The sequence below is a fragment of the Dipodomys spectabilis genome, unplaced genomic scaffold, assembly GCF_019054845.1.
Source record: "Dipodomys spectabilis isolate Male_0828 unplaced genomic scaffold, ASM1905484v1 ptg000107l, whole genome shotgun sequence".
NCBI classification, from domain to species: Eukaryota; Metazoa; Chordata; class Mammalia; order Rodentia; family Heteromyidae; genus Dipodomys; species Dipodomys spectabilis.
Window position 1 is genome coordinate 1,467,813 of NW_024870784.1, and position 25,326 is coordinate 1,493,138.

General features: G+C 47.6%; 1 protein-coding gene across 2 annotated transcripts; it reads left to right on the forward strand.

Moving 5' to 3' along the window:
- The first annotated feature begins 126 nt into the window (after window positions 1-126).
- Window positions 127-25,302, forward strand: Il10rb (interleukin 10 receptor subunit beta). 2 transcript variants are annotated; one of them, XM_042687216.1, is made up of 7 exons: window positions 127-1,134; window positions 3,064-3,187; window positions 7,091-7,248; window positions 10,869-11,035; window positions 16,568-16,712; window positions 20,443-20,597; window positions 24,590-25,302. In XM_042687216.1, the coding sequence occupies exons 2-7, from the start codon at window positions 3,072-3,074 to the stop codon at window positions 24,833-24,835; spliced, it is 987 nt and encodes a 328-aa protein (XP_042543150.1). In that variant the 5' UTR covers window positions 127-1,134; window positions 3,064-3,071; the 3' UTR covers window positions 24,836-25,302. The 2 variants fall into 2 exon arrangements, with proteins under 2 accessions (XP_042543150.1, XP_042543149.1); XM_042687215.1 differs by lacking the exon at window positions 127-1,134 and adding an exon at window positions 1,525-1,624.
- The last annotated feature ends 24 nt before the right edge of the window (window positions 25,303-25,326 follow it).

Consider the following 25,326-nt stretch of genomic DNA (forward strand, 5'->3'; position numbering starts at 1 on the left):
TCCCTGCCCTCCCATCTCCACAACTACACTCCCCCTTACTCCCACCCCATGAGACTCTTATCTCCAGTTAACCACTAAAAAGATGGAAGTGGAGGTGTGGCTCGAATGGTAGAGCATTAGCTGTGAGCTAAAAAGCTAAGGGACAGTACCCAGGCCCTGAGTTGAAGCCCTAGTACTGACACAAAAAAATTAAAAAGTGCTATAACACCAGAGTAGATGAAAGGTGGAATGTTTCCAACCTCACTGGCCTCATCCTCACAGCCAGTTTCTCAGACCTTTTTCTGAGACTTATTTAAAAAGGGGAACAACAAAAATTATATCGGATCCTAGTTCAAGGATAAAATAGATTCCTTGTGTAATTGCTCCAACACAAATGGAGAGGGGAGAACAGTGAGGTTGCAAATGCCTGTAATCTCAGCTACTGAAAGTGTGGGAGGAAGGAAGGAAGGTCACAGGTTTGTCAGTAACAAGTAAAACATTAAAAATAATAATAAGGTAGAAGGAAGAAAGCCGCAGTAAAGAAACCCTGTACTCACATTCCATGTCTTTGCATCTCAATCTGTCTGTTTTGAATGATTAGCCGGACCATCTTTTGAGAGGACCTTCTGTAACTGCATATATTCACTCCGAGTCTTTTTTATTATTTATTTTTTTAAAAAGATTTTTGTATGATGTCAGAGTTTGGGCAAAGGCAATACAAGAATATCTTTATACAAACTTGTGTGGTCTTCTCAATGATGTCTTTGTCCTGTCTAATTGTGCAGCATGTTTGCAGTTCATTTTCCATCCCAGTTCCCTTCTTGGTCTTCAGTGGTTCTGTGGTCTGTGAGGTGGGGACCCGGGGGCCATCCCCCTCTGCACCTTCACATGGAGTGTTCCAGAACGGCCACCAGAAGAGACGAAACATTTCCCAACAAGCCATCCCGCCATGGGTTTTCCAACCTTACCACTGCGCCACGTTTACCAAGAGGAAATGAAATCTTTCCCTAGACATCTTATGGAAGAAAAGAAAAACCATTTCTGAGAAATAAATGGACCAGCCTGTGTGTCATTTCTCCCTGGGGAGCCCAAGGAAGACGCTCTGGAGTCGGGTTTGCTAAAACAGCTCAGCTCTCTGGAGACAGGATCACACAGGTAAGTAAACATGCTGTTTCACCGGGGAGGAAAACAGATCTGAGCCATCACTGGATGATTTAAAGAAAAATGGATTCCCCCCACCATGCCATCATCCAGACGCAGCTCCGAGACAGGCGTGGGGTGCATTGTTCTAGCGTCGGGCTCTGCGGGCCAAGCCCGGGACCCAGGCCCCACGCTGCAGCGGGGCGCGCCCGGGGGCGGGGCCCGGGCGGGGCGGGGCCCGGGCGGGGCGGGGCCCGGGCGGGGCGGGGCCCGGGCGGGGCGGGGCCCGGGCGGGGCGGGGCCCGAGCGGGGCGGGGCCCGAGCGGGGCGGGGCCCGAGCGGGGCGGGGCCAGTGACCACGCCCCCGGGGTTCCCGGAAGTGGCCAAGCCGAGCGTCCCGCGCCACCCGGGCCCCCGCAGCCCCTCGCGGGTCCCCGCGCGGCCATGGCGCGGGGCCTGGCGCGGAGCCTGGCGTGCTGGCTGAGCGGCGGCCTGCTGGTGTCAGGTGAGGTGTGCGAGGCGGAGGCCGGGCGGGCGGTGACCCCCGGAGGGGGCAGCCCCGATGGCGCCCCGCGGCGCCCCGCAAGGGAGCGTGCGGCACGTCGGTCCGGCGGGGCCTGGGGCCGGGGCGGGGGAGGAGGGAGCCGGGGGCGGACCCCGCACCCCCATCCCGCAGGCGGAGGCCGCACCCCCGGGCCGCACCCTACGGGCGCCTTCCCCGTGGCTCCGTGGGCCCCTCGCCCTGGAGCCCGCAGCCGTCCGGCTTCCAGCCTCGCCTCCCTCGGGTGTGAAGGAGCCGCAGGTTCCCCCCACCCCCCACCCCCGGCCGCCCCCCTGCCCGAGCGTCCCCGTGGTCCTCGCTTCCCCACCCCGGACTCACTTCGGCCCCTGGACTCTGTGGCTTCTAATGGACCCGAGACCTGTGTGACCGCGTCCGCCCGCGGAGCACTGCAGGCCCCCCATACAAACAGCCCGGGGGTCCCCACTTTACTGGGGATGAGCTCTGCACCCCCGCTTACCTCTTCCCTGCCTGTCCGGCTGCTTGTACCTGCGACCCTTCTCTTTCTCAGCCGGCCAGCTTCCCTCCCCACGCTGAGATTTTCAGCAGCCAGCAGAGGCCAACTGGGTGAGTTGGCCTGTGAGTTTCTCTGCTGCTTTTATGGGCTTAGTGTTTCCTGTTCAAAAGCTTAGAGATAAGCGGTCACTCACACCTGTCATCCCAGCTACTCAGGAGGCTCATGTCTGAGGATTGCTGTTCAAAGCCAGCCAGCACCCAAAGTCTGTGAGTCTCTTTAAGGGGCAAAAGGCCAGAAGTGGAGTTCTGGCTCAAGTGGTAGAGCACCAGCCTTGAGTGAAAAAGATCAAGGAATAGCTCCCAGGCCCTGATTTCAAACTTCAGTACCAGCACAAGAGAGAGAGAGGGGGGGAGGGGAGAAAGAAGAGAGAGAAAGAGAAGAAAGGAATGAAAGAGAAAGCAAGCTTAGACACCTGCCTTCTCTGAAGTCTTCCGGGTGTGACCTCCAGACTCATTCATTCAGTTGAACTGTCACCCTCACTTCCTATTTGAGTATCTCTGCAGTCCCAGACAGCTGCAATTCATGGATTCATTCCTCCAGTCAGGGCTCCACGTGCTTAAGCCAGAAAGAGGGTTAAACTTTGATTTCTCTGCATTAAGTATATAAAAAATCTAGCGCTTTATACATCTGAAATCCTCTTGCCATAACCCATCCCTTCCTCAAACCAGATCAGCATGATCTTCCCTTCATTTCCCCACCAGAAGGTTCTTCTCCCGGAGCTTGGAATGAAATCCAGCCTTCCTGGTGCATTAATGTCCCTCTTCTCCTCCCCCAGGGAGCTGTCATGGAAACCTAAGTATGGGGTGTGGGATTTTCTTGGGCCACCTTTTTGAGGAAAAGAGTTAAAAGTTTCCCTTCCTTTCCACAGCCCTAGTGATGGTACCACCTCCTGAAAATGTCAGGATCAACTCTGTTAATTTCAAGAACATTCTACAGTGGGAGCGGCCTGCTTTTGCCAAAGGGAATCTGACTTTCACAGCTCAGCAGAAAAGGTAGGTCCAGGGATTCTTGGCAGAAGAGTGCTGAAAGCTGGTAACCCTGGGCCGGGTCATGTGTGGAGGGAAGGGGTTGCTGTCACCCGTATGATCATGGAGTCTAGAAGGACCACCCCGCTGGCCTCCTTCTGTGCAGGAAATGCTTGAGATCAACTTTTCCTTATATGATTTTTTTCTTTTTCTCTCCCCCCTCCCACCCCCAGTCCTGGGGCTTGCACTCAGCGCCTGGGCACTGTCCCTGAGCTTAAGACGAGCACTCTACCTCTTGAGCCACAGCACCACTTCCAGCTTATTCTGTTTATGTGGTACTACAGAATCGAACCCAGGGCTTCATGCATGCTAGACAAGCACTCTACCACTAAGCCACATTCCAAGTCCCTGTATGATTTCTTGGGTTGGTTTATGGTTTTATGTGTGTGGGGAGGGGGTATTAGGCTTGAATTCAGGGCTTCATACTCAGCCTTTTTGCTCAAGGCTGACACTCTACCACTTGAACCACACCCAGTTCCAGCTTTGGGCTAGTTAATTAGAGCTAAGAGTCTCTCTCTCAGACTTTTCTGCCCAGGCTGGCTTCAAACCAAAAGCCTCAGATCTCAGCCTCCTGAATAGCTAGGATCAGAGGCATGAGCCTCTGATATGTTCTCAGACAAAAATGCTCCTGCTCTCACCATGTTATTAGACTAGGTTTGCTAAAAGTCCACAGTGTACCGATGGCAGCTGTTTAAGAAACCAGGCAGTCAAGAAGATCCTTGCTGTACCATCATCCTACCACAACAGTCTGGTATCAGCCATGGGCCCCAGGGACTCAGGTGATTCACACAGCAATGCTTTGTCACCATGCAGCTGGAAGACACCTCCTAGCTGATCAAAGCTCTTGTATGACAGTAGAGCCTTGGAAGGAAGGGGACTGCTTTCACAACAGCTACCTGGCCAATGAATGGTCTGAACTCTCTCCTTGTCCTGCTCATCCATGTGTGTTTGCCAGCACCTGGTGATGGAAGTCCACACCAGGTTGCCAATGGCAGCAGGAGGCTCAAGGCCAATGTATGTAAACAATCTGCTTCCCAAGTGACTCAAGTAGGAAGGCAGATGAACACTCTCCTGGAAGGCAGGGGAAGTTCCCTTTCTTATCCCAACCACCCCGCCCTCTTTTTCATCCCGCTATTATTTGTACAAACATGCTCCAGGCTTGCAAAACCCAGGAAGAAGGAGGGAAAAAAGAGTAAGATAGTCCTTGACTAGATGTTGTTGAAGTATGTTTTGTTTTGTACTGCTGGTCCTGGGGTTTGAACTTCGGGCCACCAGCTCTGATTTTTTTTGTCGGTTGTGGGGCTTGAACTCTGAGCCTGGGAGCTATCACTGAGCTCTTCATCTCAAGGCAAGCGCTCTACCACTTGAGCCACAGTGCCACTTCCCCTTTTCTGGTGGTTTATTGGAGATAAGAGTCTCATGGACTTTCCTGCCTGGGCTGGCTTTGAACCACAATCCTCAGATCTCAGCCTCCTGAGTAGCTAGGATTACAGGCGTGAGCCATTGGTACCTAGCTACATCTCTGATTTTTGCTGGTTATTTAGAGATGGAAGTCTTCTGGACTTTTCTGTCTGGGCTGGCTTCAAATTGTGATCCTCAGATCTCAGCCTCCTTCATAGCTAGAATTATAGGTATGAGCCACCAGTGTCCTGCCTTAAGCATTTTTTTTGTCTTTTCTTTTCTTTTCTTTTTTTGTACTGGGGATCTAACCCACACTGGTTTGGGATCTCAGTCCTCAGATCTCAGCTTCCTAAAAGCTAGGATTCTTACAGAGGTGAAGCCCCAGTGCCCAGCTGATCATATCTTTTTTTTTTTTTTTTAATTGACTTACATTAGTGTCAGGTTACAAGACTACAAAACTATAACCACCAGGAATGCCGCCCACCTCTACCCTAATAATACCTCCTGATGGGGATTAGATTTCAACATGAGTGTGGAGGGGACCAGTGCCCCTCTTCCTTTTTGCTCTATACCTTCCTTGCTTTCTTGCCATGGTAACAGCGATGCTGGGTCAGAGGTGCACACCCTCCAGATGAGCCGTGTCAGTGTCTGCATGAAGGTGTGGGATAGGAGGGTGATTTGCTGAGAGTCAGTGTTGGGATCCGGTCTTGTCTGCATGGAACAAGAGACAGAACATGGAACACGCTGAAGAAAACCATATCCAGGCTGGGCACTTCCTTGGGGAAGAGAATGATTCTGAAAGATCTGGTTCATTCTTCCATGGTTCCATGAAAGGGTTGCTTTGAATTCAGTCTAAGCAGGTCATAGCATGAGTATTTTTTGTGATTTTAATATGGAAATATCCAAAATTAGATGTAAAACAGGAAATGGTCATAGTATGTATTTATTGGGAAATTTTAAAAACAAACAGTAATGGAAAAGAAAAACTAAAAGAAAAGTAATTGCAAAAGACCTCCAGCGATACCATGTTTCAACCAGCTGATGCATTCCCTTAAATACAAGAAGGGACTCGATGTGATGCTGAAAAACAGGAGTGATCACCCGTGAGAAACCCACTTAATGGAATGACCCTTGCATCTTCCATGATGTAAGGCAGCCATGACGAATTGATGGATGCCAGAATGCTATTGGTATACTAAGTGGAAATTCTTTGATCTCAATGACGTCAGTGATACATTAGAAACTTCTTGCAACGCTCTGGATATGACTGAGAATGCATTGGGTTATGATATATTCCTTCAGATTCCGAAGGCCTAGAAACTGAGTGTAAGTGGGCAGATTCCTAGTCCTTCCATGCCTGATTCCCTCAGCTCCATTAATGCTGCTTTGTTTTTTCTTAATCACTTTTACCATCATGGCTCCTTCTGAGGGCAGCCAGATTTGCCTTGGCACCTGGGCAGGCACAGTGGAAAACCAGTCAGACAGCCTCCTCCCTTACAGGAAGACAGCCTGCACATTTCAAATTATTGTGGTTGTTTTCCCAGAATAATAATAGTGCTAATCATTTCTAGGAAGTCCTATTCTAGTTCATCTGTGGTTAACACACTCCTAGATCATGCCGTGTGTGTATTGCGTTGAGAGGGACTAAGTTTGAATGAAAGTAGATTACATACATGTATGGAAATATTCCCCATGAAACCCTTTTGCATTATTAATATATGCTAATAGAGAAAAAGAAATCGATACTGGAGGAAGCTTTCTTGGTCAGGTGTATTTAATACTTAACCCATTTGGGGAGACATAGGAGCTTGTTAGACCCTTAAACACTGAGAAGTTATGTTATGGAAACATCTGTTTTTGTGTTTTAGTTCCATTTACCCTTATTTAGCCATGGGACGAATTCATTTTGAAATGCCTTATGAAATCCAAGGATCATTAAGAGCTCAGGTAACAGTTTGGAAGGTGCTGTGTATTAATAAATTGTGTATACTATTCACCAATGTTTAAGAATTTTTAATTTAAAAAATTTTAATTTTAAGAATTTGCGGGGCATTTTAGCATATACCTAGAATCCTAGCAATAAAGAAGATGAGGAGGAAGATTACAAATTTGAGGCCAGCCTGGATTATAGTCTTTCTTTTTTTCTCATTATCCTCTGTTAGTCTTTGGTAGCAGAGGAAATAAAGCACCATTCAATCTCAGAGACAGAAGTTAGAACCCATTTTGTATATGTGTGTGCCGGGACTGGGGCCTCTGTTGCTTAAGGCTAGCATCCTACCACTTGAGCCATATCTCTCCTTCCAGCTTATTGGTGATTAATTAGAAATGAGAGTCCTATGGACCTTTTCTGCCTGGGCTGGCTTCAAACCATGATCTTCAGATCTCAGCCTCCTGAGTAGCTGGGATTAGGGGTGTGAGGTACCAGCATCTAGCTAGCACACTTACGATTTTGTTTTTCTGATTGTCTAGTTACCAGGGATCCCAGAATGTATGCAAGAGTACCGTCTCGACACAGTGTGATTTCGTCAGCCTTTCCAAGTATGGCAATTACACGTTGAGAGTCAGGGCTGAATTTGCAAATGAACATTCAAAGTGGGTGGACATCCCCTTCTCTCCTATGGATGACAGTAAGCCATTTTGTTTTCCATTTTGTTGGGTGTCGTCATCTTACCCTTTTTTATTCTCATGTTTGTGGATACATTAACAAAACTTTTCAGAACCCACAGCAGACAGCCTTGTTCAAAGGGCTAAGGGAAAATAACAGTCTAGATTTAAACAAATCCTCATAGATGAGAGTTGGAGATATAGCTCGGGTGATAGAGTGCCTTCCTATAGCAATCACAAGGCCCTGAGTTCAAATCCCCGGCACTGCATTTAAGAAGTCCAGAGCTGGTCACCAGTGGCTCATGCTTAGCTTCTGAGGAAGCTAAGATCTGAGGATCATAGTTTAAAGACAGCTTGGACAGAAAAGTCCTACAGAATCTTATCTCCAGTTGATGAGTAAAAATGCTAACTGGAGGCTTGACTCAAGCATTAGAGTACCAGCTGTGAGTAAAAATGCCACCAAGAGTGCAAGGCCCAGAATTTAATCCCTAACACACACACACACACACACACACACACACACACACAGAGCCAGAAATTCATTGGCTAGGCAGGAAAGGATACACATATCATCAACAAAAATAAGTAAATAAAAATTTGATCATTTGAATATGAGGTAATAATGTGAAGGAGCTGGGATGAGGGCTATTTATGAGAAGAATGGGAAGATTTCAGGTGATAGTTTTCTGGAAGTCAATTTGGAAGCTCAACTAACAAATGCAACCTCAAAAGACAAAAGAAAAAGACACAGAAAGGCCAGAAAAAGACAGAAAGGCAGGCAGGAAGCTAGGCCAGAGGAAGAGCAGGGAAGATCAGCTGATGGCAGGTATGTGAAGTCAGGCTTGTGGGTAAGCTGGAAAGAAGGCTTCCAGGTTAGGTCCAAACTAACTTGTTTGTACCTCCATCTAGTAACAGATAAATGGGTGATTCAGGGTTACGAGGGTCTATAGCCCTTCAAGGAGTATTCACAGAAAAACCTACAAAAGAAATGTCTCACTGGATTATGTAATGAAATTGTAAGTCTCATAAGATATGATGTTGGATTTTCAAGTCTTTCCTTTGATTCTGACAAACACATAGCTGATTAAAAAAAAAATGTCTCAGGGTGGGAAGGTGGCTCAGTGGTAGAGCGCTTGCCTTGCATGCATGAGGCCCTGGGTTCAATTCCTCAGCACCACATAGGCAGAAAAAGCCAGAAGTGGCACTGTGGCTCAAGTGGTAGAGTGCTAGCCTTGAGCTGAAGAGCTGAGGGACAGCGCCCAGGCCCAGAGTTGAGGCCTCATGACCGACAAAAAGAAAGAAAGGAAAGATAAAGAAGGAAAGAAGGAGGGAGGGAAGGAAGGAAGGAAGGAAGAAGGGAAGGAGGGAAGGAAGGAAGTAAGGAAGAAGAGAAGGAGAGAAGAAGAGGAGAGGAGAAAAGAAATAAATGTCTCAAGCTGGGCTCCTGTGGATCATGCCTGTAATCCTAGCTACTGAGGAAACAGAGACCTGAGTATCATGGTTCAAAGACTGCCCAGGCAGAAAAGTCTATGAGACTCATTTCCAATTAACCAGCAAAAAGCAAGAAATGGAGGTGCGGCTCAAGGGGTAAAGTACTAGTCTTGAATAGAAAAGCCAAGCAAGAGCTCAAGGTCCTAAGTTCAAGCCCTAGTACTAACACACAAACACACACACACACACACACACACACACACACACAAATCTTTTTAGGTTCCACCTAGCACAATTCCCTTAGAAACAGATTAAGCAGCCTATTAGAAAGTCAATGGCTGAGAAAAAATTCCAACCCAGAAATCTGACTCTGTTCTTAGTACCCTCTGTCTTACATTGGATACTTGCCTCGACATATTTATATATCTTTTTTTTTTTTTGGTCCGGTTGTGGAGCCTGAACTCTGGGCCTGAGCACTGTCCCTCAGCTCTTCAGCTCAAGGCTAGTGCCCTACCACTTGAGCCACAGCGCTGCTTCCGGCTTTTTTCTTTTTGCTTATGTGGTGCTGAGGAATCGAACCCAGGGCCTCTGGCATGCAAGGCAAGCGCTCTACCACTGAGCCAACTTCCCAGCCCCAATATTTACATATCTTAATGACAGGAAAGTGCTTTGTGATAGCATAAAGAATCTCTTTGTGCTTGTTTTGGGAAACTATCAAGTGTTCTTGGTCTGATTTCAGACCAGCACATTAGAATGGTAGAAGTAGATCCATATGCAGACCATCAAAAAGTAATTGTGGCCAGAGAAGAATACAAGATAGCCATTTATTATTCTTTCTGTTATAATTGAGCACTTACTATGTGCTAGGCACATGAATTGTGTGTGTGTGTGTGTGTGTGTATGCCAGTGCCAATGCCAATACTAGGACTTAAATTCAGTGCCTCATGCTGTCCCTTAGCTTTTTGCCCAAGATTGGAGCTCTACCACTTGAGCCACACCTCCACTTCTGGCTCTTTGCTAGTTACTTAGAGAAGAGTCCTAGAGATTTATCTGCCTGGGCTAGCTTTGAACCACAGTTGTTACTTGACAGCCTCCTACGTATTTAGGATTGCAGGCATGAGCCACCAGGGCCTGGCCTCCAGCTAATTCTTAGTGTTGCAGCAACAGTAGCCAATAAGGAGCCCCCTGCTCTCAGGGAGTTCATATCCTAGTGAGAAGACCAACAGTAGCATATTGGGTACCTACCAGATGATAGGTAGTGACTATAGCCATCAAGGAAATGAACACAGAGTGACAGGACAGGAAGAAAAGGCATTCTGTCCTAAGTTCAGTGTCTCTGAAGAGGTGGCCTTTGAACAGAGGATCCAAATAAAGTTAAGGAGCCAACTGCAGGAATACCTGGGAAAAGAAACGTTGGAAAAATAGATATATCTTGAACTGTAACCATTGAAAGGAATGAAAAACCCTCCTATACCCATCTGTAGCTTTCAATCCAAAACAGGAAAGAAAATACAAGACAACAGAAAAGCAGAGAAAAAAGAGGAAAGCAAGAAACAAATAAAATGAAAAATGTAAAGCAGTCTAGGCAGGCATACTAGTACATACCTGGAGTCCCAGTATTTGGTAGGCTGAGACAGGAAGACTATGAATGTAGCCCAACCTGAGCTACTTAGAAAAAGCTGGCCTCAAAAAGGAAAAAAAAGTCATCTATACAAACAATACAAAATGATATTGTTGTAGTTCTAAATACATTATAAATTTCAATAAAACATAAACTTGGTTAATAAAAATAACGGGTCATCAGATTTTTTTTGGGGGGGGGTCAGTCATGGGGCTTGAACTCTGGGCTTGGGCTCTGCCCCTCAGCTCTTCAGCTTAAGGCAAGCACTCTACCACTGAGCCACAGCACCACTTCTGGTTTTCTGGTGGTTTATTGGAGATTAGAGTCTCACGGACTTTCCTGCCCAAGCTGGCTTTGAACCGTGATCCTCAGATCTCAGCCTTCTGAGTAGCTAGGATTACAGGCATGAGCCACCATCGCCCAGCTATCAGGTTTTTTTTTTTTTAAGGATCAAAGTCCACCTTTTCCTGTCCATGGAGTGTCAAAGAGTAGTGCCATTCAGGTCACTTACTGTGTGGTACAAATATGAAAAGTTAATGTCCAAGTTTTGAAAATGTGACTTTTGATTCTGTTTGCTTTCTTCTTATTTAGCCCTCCTTGGGCCTCCTGGAATCCATATAGAAGCCATTGCAGATTCTTTACACATACATTTCTCAGCCCCCCAAGTTGACAATGAACCTGGACCATGGACCATAAAGGACTTTTATCCCTCATTGGCTTACAAGGTGCAATACTGGAAAAACGCAAGTGAGCAGAAGGTGAGTTTGGGGTGATCACATGCATTTCCAACGTAGGCACCCATGTTTTTTGTGTGGTTGTTTCTGGGTTTTGTTGTTGTTAGCTTTGTGTGTGTGTGTGTGTGTGTGTGTGTGTGTGGTGTGTGTGCGTGTGTGTGCATGTGCGCGCGCGTGCGCGCTCACACACGCATCAGTACTATGGCTTGAGCTCAGGGCTTTACATTCTTGCTTAGCTTTTTCACTCAGAGCTGCAGCTCTACCACTTAAGCCACCACACCTCCTCTATCCACTTCCAGCTTTTTGCTGGTTAAATAGAGATGAAAGTCTCACAGATTCTTCCCAGGCTGACTTTGGGCCATAATTCTTGGATCTCAGCCTCCTGAGTAGCTAGGATCACATCATGAGCCACTAAGCTCTCTTGCTCAGTTTTGATAGGGCAGGATGAGAGAGAAGTCCAGAGTCCATCCAGGTAGAGGATTCCTCAGTGCCAGCACATGTGGTCCAGAGGGGCCTCGGGCCTGGTCCCGTCAAAGCCCGAAGCTTCCCAGAGGATGACTGGGCTCAGGCTTTCAGACCCCCATGGCAAACGCATGGAACAGACCTCGAGGGTGTGCGTGGGAACTGCCCTTGTCACAGAAGAGAAGCTGCGGGAGAAGCAGGGCTGAGTCAGCAGCGGGCCAGAGGAAGTTGGAGTCAGCTGAATCAGGTGATCTGAGTGACTTCTGTTTTGTGGCATGAACCCCATAATAAGCAGTGCAGAGGAGCCAAACCCATGTGGCCCACCCCCGCCCAAGTGTCACCCCTTACCCCACTTCCCCTGCTGCTCTCTTCTTCGTGTGTGTGTGTGTGTGTGTGTGTGTGTACGCACATGTGAATGTGTGACAAGACACTAAGCTTTTTTTTTTTTAATTCATGGCGAGTGCTCTACCAGTGAGCTACAGCTCCACTTCCTGCTTTTTTGCTAGTTAACTGGAAATAAGTGTCTCACAGACTTTCCTGCCCAAGCTGGCTTTGAACTGCAATCCTCAGATCTCAGCTTTCAGAGTAGCTAGCATTACAGATGAGACCCACCAACATCCAGATGCATTTCTTACTCTTAACGTGATATACTTAAAATCTTTTTTTTCTAGATTGGTTGGTTGGTTGTTGGTCTTGCCAATCCCAGAGCTTGAACTCAGGGCCTGAGCACTGTTCCTAAGCTTCTTTTAGTCAAGGCTAGCACTTTACCACTTAAGCCATAATGCCACTTTGGGCTTTTTCTGTATATGTGGTACTGAGGAATCGAACCCAGGACTTCATGCATGCTAGGCAAGCACTCTACCACTAAGACATTCCCAGCCCCTGCTGCTTTCTTGTTGAGAGCTTGTTTGGAGGTTCTAGCAGGGGAGCGCAGCTACTCGTATACCCTTGACAGAAGACCGGTCCTCCTCTATCGGGGATGGTCGTCCTCTTCAACCGAGCGCGCAGCTTCGGGAGGGGCGCACATGGAGCGGTGAGGGAGGACGGGACGCCCGCCTAGCCAGCCAGATCAGCCGAATCAACCCTGGCGATCAATGGGGTGACAGATGTCGCAGCCAGATCGCCCTCACATCCCCTGCCGCTCTCTTCCAAAGGGACCAATTCTTGTGAAAGGATTGACTTGGAACCAAAATACCTCGCTGTAGCATTGTTCCTGTCACCACATGGCTCTTGCCACATACGTTTGTTTGTTTGGGTGGGGTCCCTTACTGGGCCTCTTGTTCTCACTCGGCTTTTACCACTCAAGGTTGAGCCTCACCTCCGCTACTGCTCTTTGCTGCTTAATTGGAGATAATAGTCTCACAGGCTTTTCTACCTGTGCTAGCTTTGAACTGCCGTCCTTAGATCTCAGGCTTCTGTGTGCCGAGGATTACAGGCGTGAGCCGCCAGTGCCCAGCTTCTCTGTGCTTCACACACGAAGGCATATTGCTGCATCCTTAGACTAAGACGAGGGGCAAATGGCTGAACTGCTCCCTCACACCTCTTTGTTTTGTGTTTTTTTGAAACTATAATTGCACTGTTGTTATTAAGTTGTTTTACAGAGGGGTTACCATTTCATAAGTGCATGTCTTTTTTGGACAATGTCACCTCTTCCTTCACTTCCCCCATCTCCCCCTCCCCCCATCCCTGCCCACAAGTCGCATAGTTCCTTTTCCACATCATGCCTCTGAGCACCATGATTGCATTTGTTCACCTTTTCTCCCTCCCTTTCTGCATCCTCGCTTCGCTCCTCCCCCCACAAAAAAAGACTTAAAAAAAAAAAAAGCTAAAACAGCAGCACTTCCCTCTCACCTCGTTAGACAGCCACTAGTCCAGTTCATTAGGGATCTGAGTCATGACCTCATCGATACTCTCGCATTGGTGATTCGATTTCACCGAAGGAATTTGGAAGATATACATTTAAACCATAGCAGACAGAAAATCTTCACACAAAAGACAATTTTGCCTATAGCCAAGGCCCCAGGAAATGTGTCCCTGAAAAGCAATCCACAATATCTAGTTTCATAACTACCCCTTAAGTCCAGGTGTCTCGGCTAAGTCCTGGATCCAGAGATAAAACCCAGCTGCTACCTCCCAGTGAGAAATGTCACCCTCTAATTAAAGATCCAGTGCCATAACCACCTTGGCCGAGTGCCTCCTACCAAGCACCAAAAGCAAACCCTGTTTTATATTAAGCTTCTTAATATTTAGCTTCTTATCTAGAACACCCCCACAGCAAAGGTATCTGGTAACATGCATTGGTTCTCTCACACTGCCCCACTGTGTGGAGGCCTCTGAGTTCCTGAAAAGGCCACTTGCTCATATTTACTGAACCAGAATGGAAACACCTGTGCAAGACTAGTTCCTTAAACAATAGCATGAAGAACCTGTGGGAGTGGCATTTCTTGTGGGGGTTTTTCTTTTTCCTTCCTTCCTTCCTCCCTCTCTCCCTCCTTCCCTTCCTTCCTTCCTTTCTTCTATCCTCCTTTCCTTTCCTTCTTTTCCTTCGTTCATTTGTTCCTTCCTTCCTTTTTGTGCCAATACTAGAACTGTTGGGCCTTTGTGCTCTTTTGGCTTTTTGGCTCAAGGCTGAAGCTCTACCACTTGAACCACACCTCCACTTCTGGCTTTTTGCTTCTTAATTGGAAATGAGTCTCCCAGACATTTCTGCCCAATCAGGTTTGAACTGAGAGTCTCAGATTTCAGCCTCCTGAGTAGCTAAGATTACAAATCTCTAACACCCTGCTGAGATTAACTTCTCATCTAGTGAAGAAATCCTAGCAAGTCGCCCATGCTGTCAGCTCTAAAGATAAGCAACTAATTATGAAAGTATTTTGTTTTTAAAAGCCTACACCTACTTTGTATGCTTTCACTTCCCTGTGTTACCAGGAACTATTTACATTTCTCAAATTCAGAACTGTATCACTAATTATATTATCTTCGGTTTAAATTCAACCGAGATGACTTAGCCACTCTAGCCACCAGATCAGAGGCATACCCCAAGAACAGGACCCCCGAGGTTGGGGGACAATCTAGTCCCCCAAGCAGCCAGAATCTAAACTATATGTTTCATACAGAAAACAAAATCACAGCATTTTATTGTATTGCATGGCCATTGTTGGTTGGTAAGACTGCTCTAACAAAATATCACCCTTGGGTCAACAACAGAAATGTGTTGTCTAACTTTCCTTGGAGCCTGATTATCCAAGGTAAGGATGTCAGAAGGGCTCTGCTCCCTCTGTGCTCCATGCCTTTTCTCCAGGGCTGGCTTACCCAGAACCTGGGCATTTAGATTATAAAGCATTGCCCAGCTCTGCCCTTCGCTTACCAAGGCATCCTTCTTGAGGGTCAGAACTTCCTGTAAACACACCACCATGCTGGCTTAAGGACCCACCCTCGAGACTTGCCTTTCTTGCCTTTGTAAAGATCCTGTCTCCAAAGCTAGGCACAGGTGGCTCATGCTAGGAAGCTGAGCTCTGAGAACCATGGGTTGAAGCTAGCCTGAGCAGTGAGGTCGGTGAGACTTATCTTCGATTAACCAGCTAAAAGCCAGAGTGGAGCTGGGGCTCAAGTGGCAGAGGGTCAGCCTTGAGGGAAAAGGTAAGGGACAGTAAATATCCAGGCCCTGAGTTCAAGCCCCAGGACCCACACCAAAAAAAAAAAAAAAAAGACTACCTCCACATAAGGTCATGTTTTACAGGTATCTGGTGTTTATAGACTTTAACATACAGTTTTTTTGTGTGTATGCCAATCCTGGGTCTTGAACTCTTGCTGTCCCTGAGCTTCAGTATTCAAGGTTAGTGCTCTGTGACTTGAACCACAGCTTTACTTCGAGCTTTTTAGTGATTAATTGGAGATCAGATTTTTTTGGATTGGCTTCTAACTATGATCCTCAGATCTCAGCCTCCTGAGTAGCTAGGATTATAGGCATGAGGTGGCTCATCATTTGATTTTTTTATGAGATACAGTGCAATACATTAAAGCTGGCTTATCTTTTTATTGGTGGTATTGCAGGTTGAACTCAGGGACTTGTACTTGCTAGGTAGGCTCTCTACCTCGAATCATGCATGCCCTCAGCACTTTCTGCCTAACTTTTTGTTTTAAATACATAAATGCTGGATCTGGCCTAGATAGCAGTCTCCTCTTTAAGCTGCCCACATACCTAGCATGATAGGTACATGGCACTTCATCCTGCAGCTGGGTGAGATTGGGGGGGGGTATCCCTCACATTTATGCCCAGACTAGCCTGGGACCTCCGTCCTCCCAATTCTCACCTCCTAAGTAGCTTGGATTACAGTGGTGAGCCACTGACACCTGGGTTAAGACTAGTCTTTTTGTTTTTGTTTTAACGGCAAGTATGAGGTTTGTATATATCAGTAAAGCTTCAGAATTCAGGCATTGGTTGCCAGTGTGGCGGTCAGGCTTGCTGTTATTCCTGCAGTGGCGTCAGGATCTGAAATGAGCAGGGAGAGTAGCTGCTCTTGCCTATTTTGAGTCTGAAGCAGGAATGTTAACCGGTAATCATGAAAAAAAGGGAAATCAAAGAAACTGGGGAACCAATAGTTCATACCTGTAATCTAGTCACTTGGGAGTCTGGGAATGGGAGGATCTTGAGTTGAGGCCAGCCTGAGCAGAAAAGTTCCTAAAACACTTTCTAAGCCTATAGCTAGGTACAGTGGTACACATTTGTCAATCCAAGCTGCCTAGGGGGTTGACACTGGGAAAATTGAAATTCCAGACCAGCTCAAGCAAAATAAAAAATAAAATCTGCTAGATTCCTTTTCCACAGAAGAACATGGCAGGGTGGTGTGCACCTAAGATCCTAGCGACCGTGGGAAGCATAGACTAAGTGAGTTATGCCTCCGGTGTGCGCCCTGGCAGGAGGTAAGATCCTATCCTAAAAAGAACCAAGAAAAACAGGGCTCAAGCAGCAGTATAGTGCCAGCCTTGCAAGCAAGCACAGGTCCTGAGTTCAAGTCCTCAAGACCAAAAATGAGGGGAAAAAAGTGAGGACTCTTCAGTGTTGTTATTGTGTTCTTTTCCACGTCCAACCAGATGCAAGTTACTTTTACACATGACTTCGAGGTCCTCAGAAACCTGGAGCCCCGGACAACTTACTGCATTCAAGTTCAAGGATTTGTTCCCAATAGAAACAAAACGGGGCTGTGGAGTGAGCCAGTCTGTAAGGGAACAGAGCACGGTAAGTGACATTCAGCTTGGAACAGACCCCACTGAGGGGCTCCTAGACATCCAGGGCCCGGCGTCAAACTCCAGCCCAGCTTGGGAATGGGCAGTCCCACCCCTAAATGGTGTCCAGCCCTGATTGGTCAGCTGCATATCAGAGGCGCCGCCCCCTTCTGTGGCAGTTTCTTTGCTCTCAAAGAGTCTGAAAGGAATTGTTGGCGATCCATTGATTCATTCCACTTGTGCTTTCTCAGCTCCCAGAAGCAAGGCACACGGGGCCTCCTGGTACCATCCAGCAGAGCTTAAGCCCTCCCACACCCCCATCACCCTCCCCAACTTCACTTTCCTTCTTGGGTGCACATGTCCAGTCTTTGTTTTTGTTTTTTGTAAGTTTTTGGTTGTAGGTTGCGTTTTTGTGTGTGTGTGTGGAGGTACTAGGCCTTGAACTCAGGGCCTAGGTACCGTCCTTTGCCTTCCTTTGCCTTTTATGCCTATAGCTGGTGCTCTACCACTTGAGCCACACCTCCCCTTCTGGCTTTTTTTTTTTGGGGGGGTGGTTCATTGGAGGTAAGTGTCTCCTGGACTTTCCTGCCTGTGCTAGGTTCAAACCAGTATCCTCCAGATCTCAGCCTCCTGAGTAGCTAGGATTATAGATGAGCCACTGCTGCCCACATCCTCAGTGCTTTCTTAAGGGTCCCTCGGGACTCTGACTCATGTCATAGTGTAGTCCTGCTAAAACATTAGTTGGAAGGATGGGTAAGAGTCTGGAACTTTCTCAACAGCTGAAATGTCAGCAGCCCGGGGGGCTTCTCCAGCCAGCTTACCGCAGGATCCCACATTGACCAAGAAAACACAAGGTAGCTGAGTTCTCCTACATGCAGGCTGTGCCGTAGAGGAGAGCAGCCCAGTTTCTCTCACTGAAGTGAGTCCTAGGGGAGCTGGGGGAGAGTTCTCACATGGCAGGACCCAGGCTTGGACATCAGAAGATCCCACAGCAGAAATGCAACAAGTGGCTGAGGGAGGGGGGAGGGGGGTGGCAGGCAGAGGATGCAGCAGGTCCATACGGACATGTCTGCTGGACATGCCCCCCCAGCCAGTCCTCTCTCTAGGGTGTAAGGCTCTCCCCCCCAGCCAGCCCTCTCTCTAGGGTGTAAGGCTCCCTCCCCCCCAGCCAGCCCTCTCTCGGGTGTAAGGAGGGTCCCCGTGAGCCACACACTGACCAGCTCCTGACTCAGTGGACTTCCAGGAGGAGCTCAGCACTCAGTTCCAGTATTGTTTAGGGTTCTTCAATCTGAGGCAGCCAAGTGACAGTTGCTGTTTGCCCATAAATAGTCCCTTTCAGATGAGACCCAGGCTATGTTCTCTGGCCCCCAGCTGGCACCAGATCCGCAGGCCTTGCTCATGAAGTGACAGACACTGGCCTTGGGTAGGACAAGTGGCCAGGACTGCTGGAGAAGCAGCCTGGTGCTGAAGAAAGAGCTGAGGCCACAAAGGCCACAGTCAACTCTGTAGTAGAATTAAAGCAAGTGAAAATACTTGATTCAGGGCTGGGAAGGTAGCTCCGTGTTAGAGTGCTTGCCTTGCATACATGAGATCCTGGGTTCGAATCCTCAGTACCACATAAGCAGAAAAAGCTGGAAGTGGCACTGTGGCTCAAGTGGTAGAGCGCTAGCCTTGAGCTGAAGAGCTGAGGAACAGTGCCCAGGCCCAGAGTTTAGGCCCCACGACTGACCCCCAAAAACAAAAAAAAAAAAGCCAGAATTCTTCAGTAGTAGAGGACCAGCCCTGGGTGGAGTAAGATAAGGGAGAATGCCTTGGCCCTGTGTTCAGGCCCCAGTACCAACACACACACACACACACACACACACACACACACACACAATATCAGTAATAATTGCATTAGGAGCCGTTGAGTTCCATTTATGCACAGGAACAGACCAGATTTTTTTTCTGACAGTGCTGTGGTTTTGACCTCAGGGCCCTGCATTTGCTAGACAGATGCTTTACCACTTATACCATAGGCTTCACCTCCCTTTTTATCTTTTGAATAAGGTCTTGCATTTCTGTCCAGGTCAGCCTGGCCTGTGATCCTCCCATTTATACCACCACGTAGCTGAGATGACAACGCTCACTGCTGTGTCCAGATTTCTATTGGTTAAGGGGTTCTTGAGAATCTCTTGTCCAGGCTAGCCTCTAACCTCAGTCTTCCTGACCCTTGCCTCTGCCAGCACATGACTGGGTATCTTAAAGGAAGACTGACTGTGAGGAAGTCAGGAGGAAAGCAAGCCGGTCAGGGAAGTGAAAAAGTGACAAATTTCAGGTAACTATCATTGCCATTAGGCCACTTGAATCTGCCACCTGGTGTGTATCAAAGTCAGGCACGTCTAGTCTCCCAGATCATTCACTGCACTTTTTTTTTTTTTTTGAAGTCCTGGGGCTTGAACTCAGGGCCTGGATGCTGTCTCTGAGCCTCTTTGTGCTCAAGGCTAGCCTCTACCACTTGAGCCACAGCTCCACTTTTGGCTTTTTCTGAGTAGTTTATTGGAGATAGGAGTCTCACTGACTTTTCTGCCCAGGCTAACTTCAGACTGTCATCCTCAGATCTCAGCCTCCTGAGTAGCTAGGATTACAGGCGTAATTCACTGGCACCCAGGTTCACCGTACTTCTTAGCAGTTTCAAAAGAATGGCCCCCAAGTCCTGAGGAAGACACCCCTGGCTTGCATGAGAGATGTGTATCAGAGACAGGAAGGAAGGCTTTTGGAAGGCCCCCACTCCCTGCTTTTTTTTGTCGGTCATGGGGCCTGAACTCTAGGCCTGGGCGCTGTCCCTCAGCGCTTCAGCTCAAGGCTAGCACTCTACCACTTGACCAACAGCGCCACTTCCAGCTTTTTCTGCTTATGTGGTACTGAGGATTCGAACCCAGGATCTCATGCATGCAAAGCAAGCACCTTCCCAGCCCCTGGAAACTCTTTTTTAGAAAAAAAAAAAAAACTTAGAGAATTTGGCAGCTGGGCCCCGTCTCAGGCTGCTAGAGGCCAGCAGATGCTTAGTCATGCCCCTTGGCACTGGGATTTGTTTGGAGTCATGTCATGAGTTCTGTGTGACTTTCACTTGCTACCACTAAACTCTAGTGTCTGCATTTCCCTTGGGCTGTTTACCACTCCGGTGCAAAAGTTCACCCAGAGTAGGCTGGCACAGTGTTACCCTGAAAGTAGGTGACATGCACCAGGATTTGTGTGCGTGGATGTGTGTGTGGGTGGGTGTGTCTGTCTGTCTGTGTGCATGAACATATATTAGGGCTTGAACTTAGGGCCTAGGCACTGTCTCTTAGTTTTTTTGCTCAAGCTAGCACTCTACCACTTAAGCCACAGCTTCACATCTGGCTTTTTGGTAGTCAGTGAGTGATTCATGTCTTTCCTAGGCTGGTCATAATCTTCAGAGCTGAGCCTCCTGGGCAGCCAGAATTACAGGCCTGAAGCACGGTAGCCAGCTTAGAATTCTTATCCTTTCATTCACTGTGAAACAGCCACTGTGTCAGAGGGCAGACTGAAGCAATAAGAAAGGAATGAAACTCACTGAGAAATTCTGCGTCCTCCTGACAGCTGTATTCATGGGACACTGTTTGGAATGAACTGTTTGGGAGTTTGGTTTCCAGAGATACCATCAAATTGTGATGAGTACAATGGCTGTAAGATCTCTATGACCCAAGCTGTAGAGAATCTCACCCCGTCCAATCTCCCCACAGAAACTCCACCCTGGTTAGTGGCCATCATCCTCATGGTGTCTGTCTCCGCGGGCTTCCTGGTGCTCACCGGCTGCTTTGCTTTGCTATGGTGCATTTACAAGAAAACAAAGTACACCTTCTCCCCTGGGAACACTCTTCCGCAGCACCTGAAAGAGGTAAGGGGGATGCAACAAAATGTGGATTCCAAAACGCCTGATGTTCCTGAAAACTCAAGGCTGCCTAGTTCTAGACAATAGGTTTTCCAGGAAAATATTAACTCACGTCTCACGTTCTAGTCCATTCCCATGTGTGTATTTTTAAAGGCTAGAGTCAGCCCTAAAGAAAGGAGACAAAGGTTTGTTCCAAAAGCCTTTCCTGAATCCGGACAGCTCCTTCCTTCTCTGGTCTCTGCCCAAAGCCTCACGTGATTGGGGAGCAGAGGTAATGGATCTGGGGGGAAGGTACACAGCAACAGCCCTCAGGGTGGAGATGTAAGAAAGAACCAGCTAGCCACTGCCAGCACAGAGCAGGAAAGAGAGAGTGGGAGGAAGAAAGGCATGCTCGTTTAGGAATAACGGACTGAGAAACCCAGATCCTGGAGGGTACCTTAGCTTAAGGGATGCTATTTCTAAAGATTTAGAAAGAACTGCCAGGCACCAGTGGCTCACATCTGAAATCCTACCTACTCTGGAGGCTGAGAACTAAGGATCATGGTTCAAAGCTAGCCCAGGCAGGAAAATCTATGAGACTTTGATCTCCAATTAACCACCAGAAACTTGGAAGTGGCCCTGTGGCTCAAAGTGGTAGAGCACTAGCCTTGAGCAAAGAGCTCAGGGACAGCACCCAGGCCTTGAGTTCAAGCTCCACAACCAACAACAACAAAAAAGAACAAAGAATGAAGCTAGCTAAAGATCAGGACTGAAGAGGCCCTGAGAAATGAAATTCTAAATATAAAGGGGTCTCTTGAGTTCTGCTTCTGTGCCTTCAAATGAATGCAGATCAACATATTTAATTTTTCTTTTTTTTTAATTTTTATTTTTTGTGAACATACTGTACAGAAGGGTTACAATTACATGGGCAAGATAAGGAGTACATTTCTTATCAAGCATTGCAGCCTCCTCCTCTGTTTACCCTTCACATCCCTTCCCAGCCTCCCCCGCCCCCCCACCCAACCCCCCCCTGAATTTTTTTCCTCTGTGCTGAACTTGGAAACTTTTTTCACTATTCCCTACTCAAAATAGTCTTAACTACTATTTACATAGAATTTATATTGGATTGGATGGTATAGGTAATCTAGATAATTCAAAGTATTTAGCTGGAGGTACATTAGTTGTATGCAATTCTTTTCTTTAGCAGTATTAGGGATTGAACTCAGAGCCTCAAGCTTGCTAGGCATTTAATTTGAGCCACAGCCCTTTTGGGTTTTTTCTTCTTCTTTAGGGGAGTAGTAGAGGTGGGGGAGGGGTGCTGTACTGAGGTGCTGGGTGCTATCACTTAGCCTTTTCTACTCAAGGGTAGCACTCGATGACTTGAGCCACAGCTCCTATTTCCGGCTTTCTAGTGCTTCATTGGAGATGAGAGTCTCAGGGACTTTCCTGACTAGGCTGGCTTAGATCTCAGCCTCCTGGATAGCTGGATTATAGTCATGAGCCACTGGCCCCCAGCTGGCATCTTACTTTCTGAGAAGTCAGGGGTTAGAAACCAACATGTGAATTGTGTAGCTGCCCCGTCCAAGCTACCGTTGTTGCCATTGGAGCCTCTGTCAGGCCTCCATGTGCTGGCTGAAGCCCTGCAGAACTCCAGTTACAGATTATTCCTGATGTAAATGCCAGCCTAGCCAGGGGGCATCACTGTCCCTCCTAGAGTGCAAGGATTCCATGTCATCACCCACTCCCAGGTGGCTAGTTGGTTTACCCTAGAAGTGCCATCATATTGGTGGGCTCAGCAGTGATCTGTGTCACAAGAGGCTGGACATTCGGCAGGGGCTGGAGTGTGTCTGCCTAAGGGAGTGGAAGCCCCTGCTCTTAGGCCAAAGCAAAGCCGTTCATGAGCCTCTTGTGGCTGCACACAGAAGCCAGTGGGTGTGCATTGCTGCAGCCTCTCTGCTTGCTTGTGTCCTTTCTGGGCTGCACATTGTCAGTCGGACTTCCGGTGCACTCCAGAAATCTACACACTTGAAGCTGGCGCCCTGCCCTCTACATGCCCTGCATAGGGCTCTTGGTCCCCACCTTCCAAGTTCTCCTTCTGCTACACCCACCCAGCAGCTCTGAGCCAGCTGAGCTCTGCCTGTGTTTGCAGAGCTGTGATCCGCACTTGACAGATGTGAGCCACCCTGGGAAGAACACAAGGTCTCACCCTGCTGTGGGAGGCATTTCCTGCAAAGCTGTGAGCTGTAAACACCAGTGTTCTAGAGGGCATTTGGGTAGCCCAGGCAGCACCCACTACAGAAAAGAAAAGTGGTAGTTGGGACCATAGGCAAGTATTTCAGGACAGCTGGAACTTGCCAAGAGCACCAGGGAACCCCGAAGAATCAGTGGAGTATCCTGTGGAGGGGTGCTGATGCAAGCCACAGCTGGAGGAAGAACAAAGGGAGGCCCTCGGCTTGGGTGGGCGGTGTTCTGTTAACTGAGAACCCAGAGGAAACTTCAGTTATGCACCTGCTATTTTTGGCGGCTTGGCTTCCTCATCAAAGAAACTGACCAGACAGGGAAGAATACATGGCAAATCAAAGCCAGAACAAGTTTAGTAAAGGGGCCAGCTGGACTGAGCTCTTTCCTCCAAGGCTAGCAAGCTCACTCACGCTCTCTCTCTCTCTCTCTTCCCCTCTGTCCCTCCCTTCCTCTCTCTCTCTCTCTCTCCCTCCTCTCCCTCTCCCTCCCCCTCCCTCCCTCCTTCCCCCCCCCCTGTGTGTATGTGTGTGTATAGTTTTTATTTTTTGGCATGGGGATGCAGTACTGGGATTGAATTGAGAGTTTTGCATGCAGTAGGACAGTGCTCTGCCACTTGAGCCACACACTTTTTTTTTTTTTTTTTTTAGGAAAACAGCAAAAAATGACTTCTTAGCACAGCAGAGTTACACCCCAACGTGTGAGGTGGGCAGTTTAGTTAAAGACCAGTTGTATCAAGCTGCCCGAGTTTGGGGTTTTCTTATCCCAAATGGGTGAGGTTACTAGGTAGAACAAAATTAAGGCCCTCCCTTTGTGGTTCTCCCAAAAACTGGTTTGATGGCTTTGTAATGGCTGCCCAGGTAAGGGCATCAGACACCTGCCCTTTTTGAGAGGATGACGGCCCGGTGCCTGGGCTTTTGACCCTCTTTGCTTGACCCAGTTTACACTACCAGTGGAAGTTAGGCGCATCATTATTCCCCCAGGAGTTCCCAGTATTGACATGGGGCTTGGAATCCATCAGGATGGACAGAGAGAGGCCATTATTATTTGTGTGTGCACACCATTAGTTATTACGCTATATTAAGAAGATGGTGAATTTGTCTAACTTGTCTTATGGTTTTGTCAGTTTTTATATACTCTGAAACTTTGTTGCTATGCATATTTGTTTATATGTGAGTACTGGGCTTGAACTTGGCCTTATGTACTAGCTTGCCTTTTTTGTTCAGGGCTGGTGCTCTACTACTTGAGCCACACCTCCACTCCCAGCTTTATTTTTTTGTTCCAGTCCTTGGGCTTGAACTCAGAACCTAGGTGCTGTCCCTGAGCTTTTTGCTCAAGGCTAACACTCTACTACTTGAGCCACAGCTCCACTGCTGGCTTTTTGGTAGTTCATTGGAGATAAGAGTCTCACAAACTTTCCTGCCTGAACTGGCTTCAAACCCTGATTCCCAGCTCTCAGCCTCCTCAGTGGCTAGGATTACAGCGCCCAGCTTATTTACAAGAATTCCATACAGAACTTCTCAAAAGAATTCAGAGTCCTGAACTTGTGAGAGGGGGGTGTTAGTGTAAGCAGATGGGGTCAACATGAGCAGAGTAGAAGAAATGCCCTGATGACAAGATTCCAGTCTAAGACCCCTGATAGCCCAAATAGCAGACCAATGATTAAGATGATGGCCCTAGCCAGGTGTGACAAATTAACATTAACATTAAATACTTGTAAGACCCAGAAAAAGAAATAGAACACTTTGATAATTAACTGTCCTTTCTTTTTTCTGCCACAGTTTTTGGGCCACCCTCATCACAGCACACGTCTGTTTTTCTCCTTTCCACTCTCTGATGAGAATGAAGTTTTCGACAAACTAAGTATCATTACAGAAGACTCGGAAAGCAGCAAGCAGAATCCTGGCGGCGGTGATAACCCGAGAACCCCGTCTGGGCCAGGACCTCCAGAGACAGTTTCCAAAGAAGAAACACTCTCAGCCAGTCTGGAAGATCCCACACCTCTCACATCGGCCCCAGAGGTGTGATCAGAGAGAGCTACTACCTGAGCAAACTCCACTTCTATACATCTCAGGCTCGGGATTCGTTCACACAACCAAACAGCTAGTTTGAATGGCTCACACGACAGAAATGCTCTCATCTTGGGAACTCATTGCTTTATGAAGACTGATTTTTTTTAATGGCCACTGAAAAACAATCTCTTATATTTATTAAACTATGAATTGCATCTTAAATGTGAGGAATATTTTAAATGAGAACTAAGTGGGGTGTCAGCTATGGACCTGGAAAACACCTCACCTTGAACGTGGCCATCACCACACTGGATGGAACCACACTTGTGGGATTCTCAGGGAGGCTTTGAAAGGATTTCTGTTTCTGCCTGTGTGTATTTGCTGGACTGTCAGTGCTGTCTGAGATCTCTCCTCTCTCTCTGTTTGTCAGCTTTCTGTTGTTGCAACAAGATACCTGATATAAACAACTTCACAGGAGGAAAGGTTTGTTTGGCTCATGAGCTCAG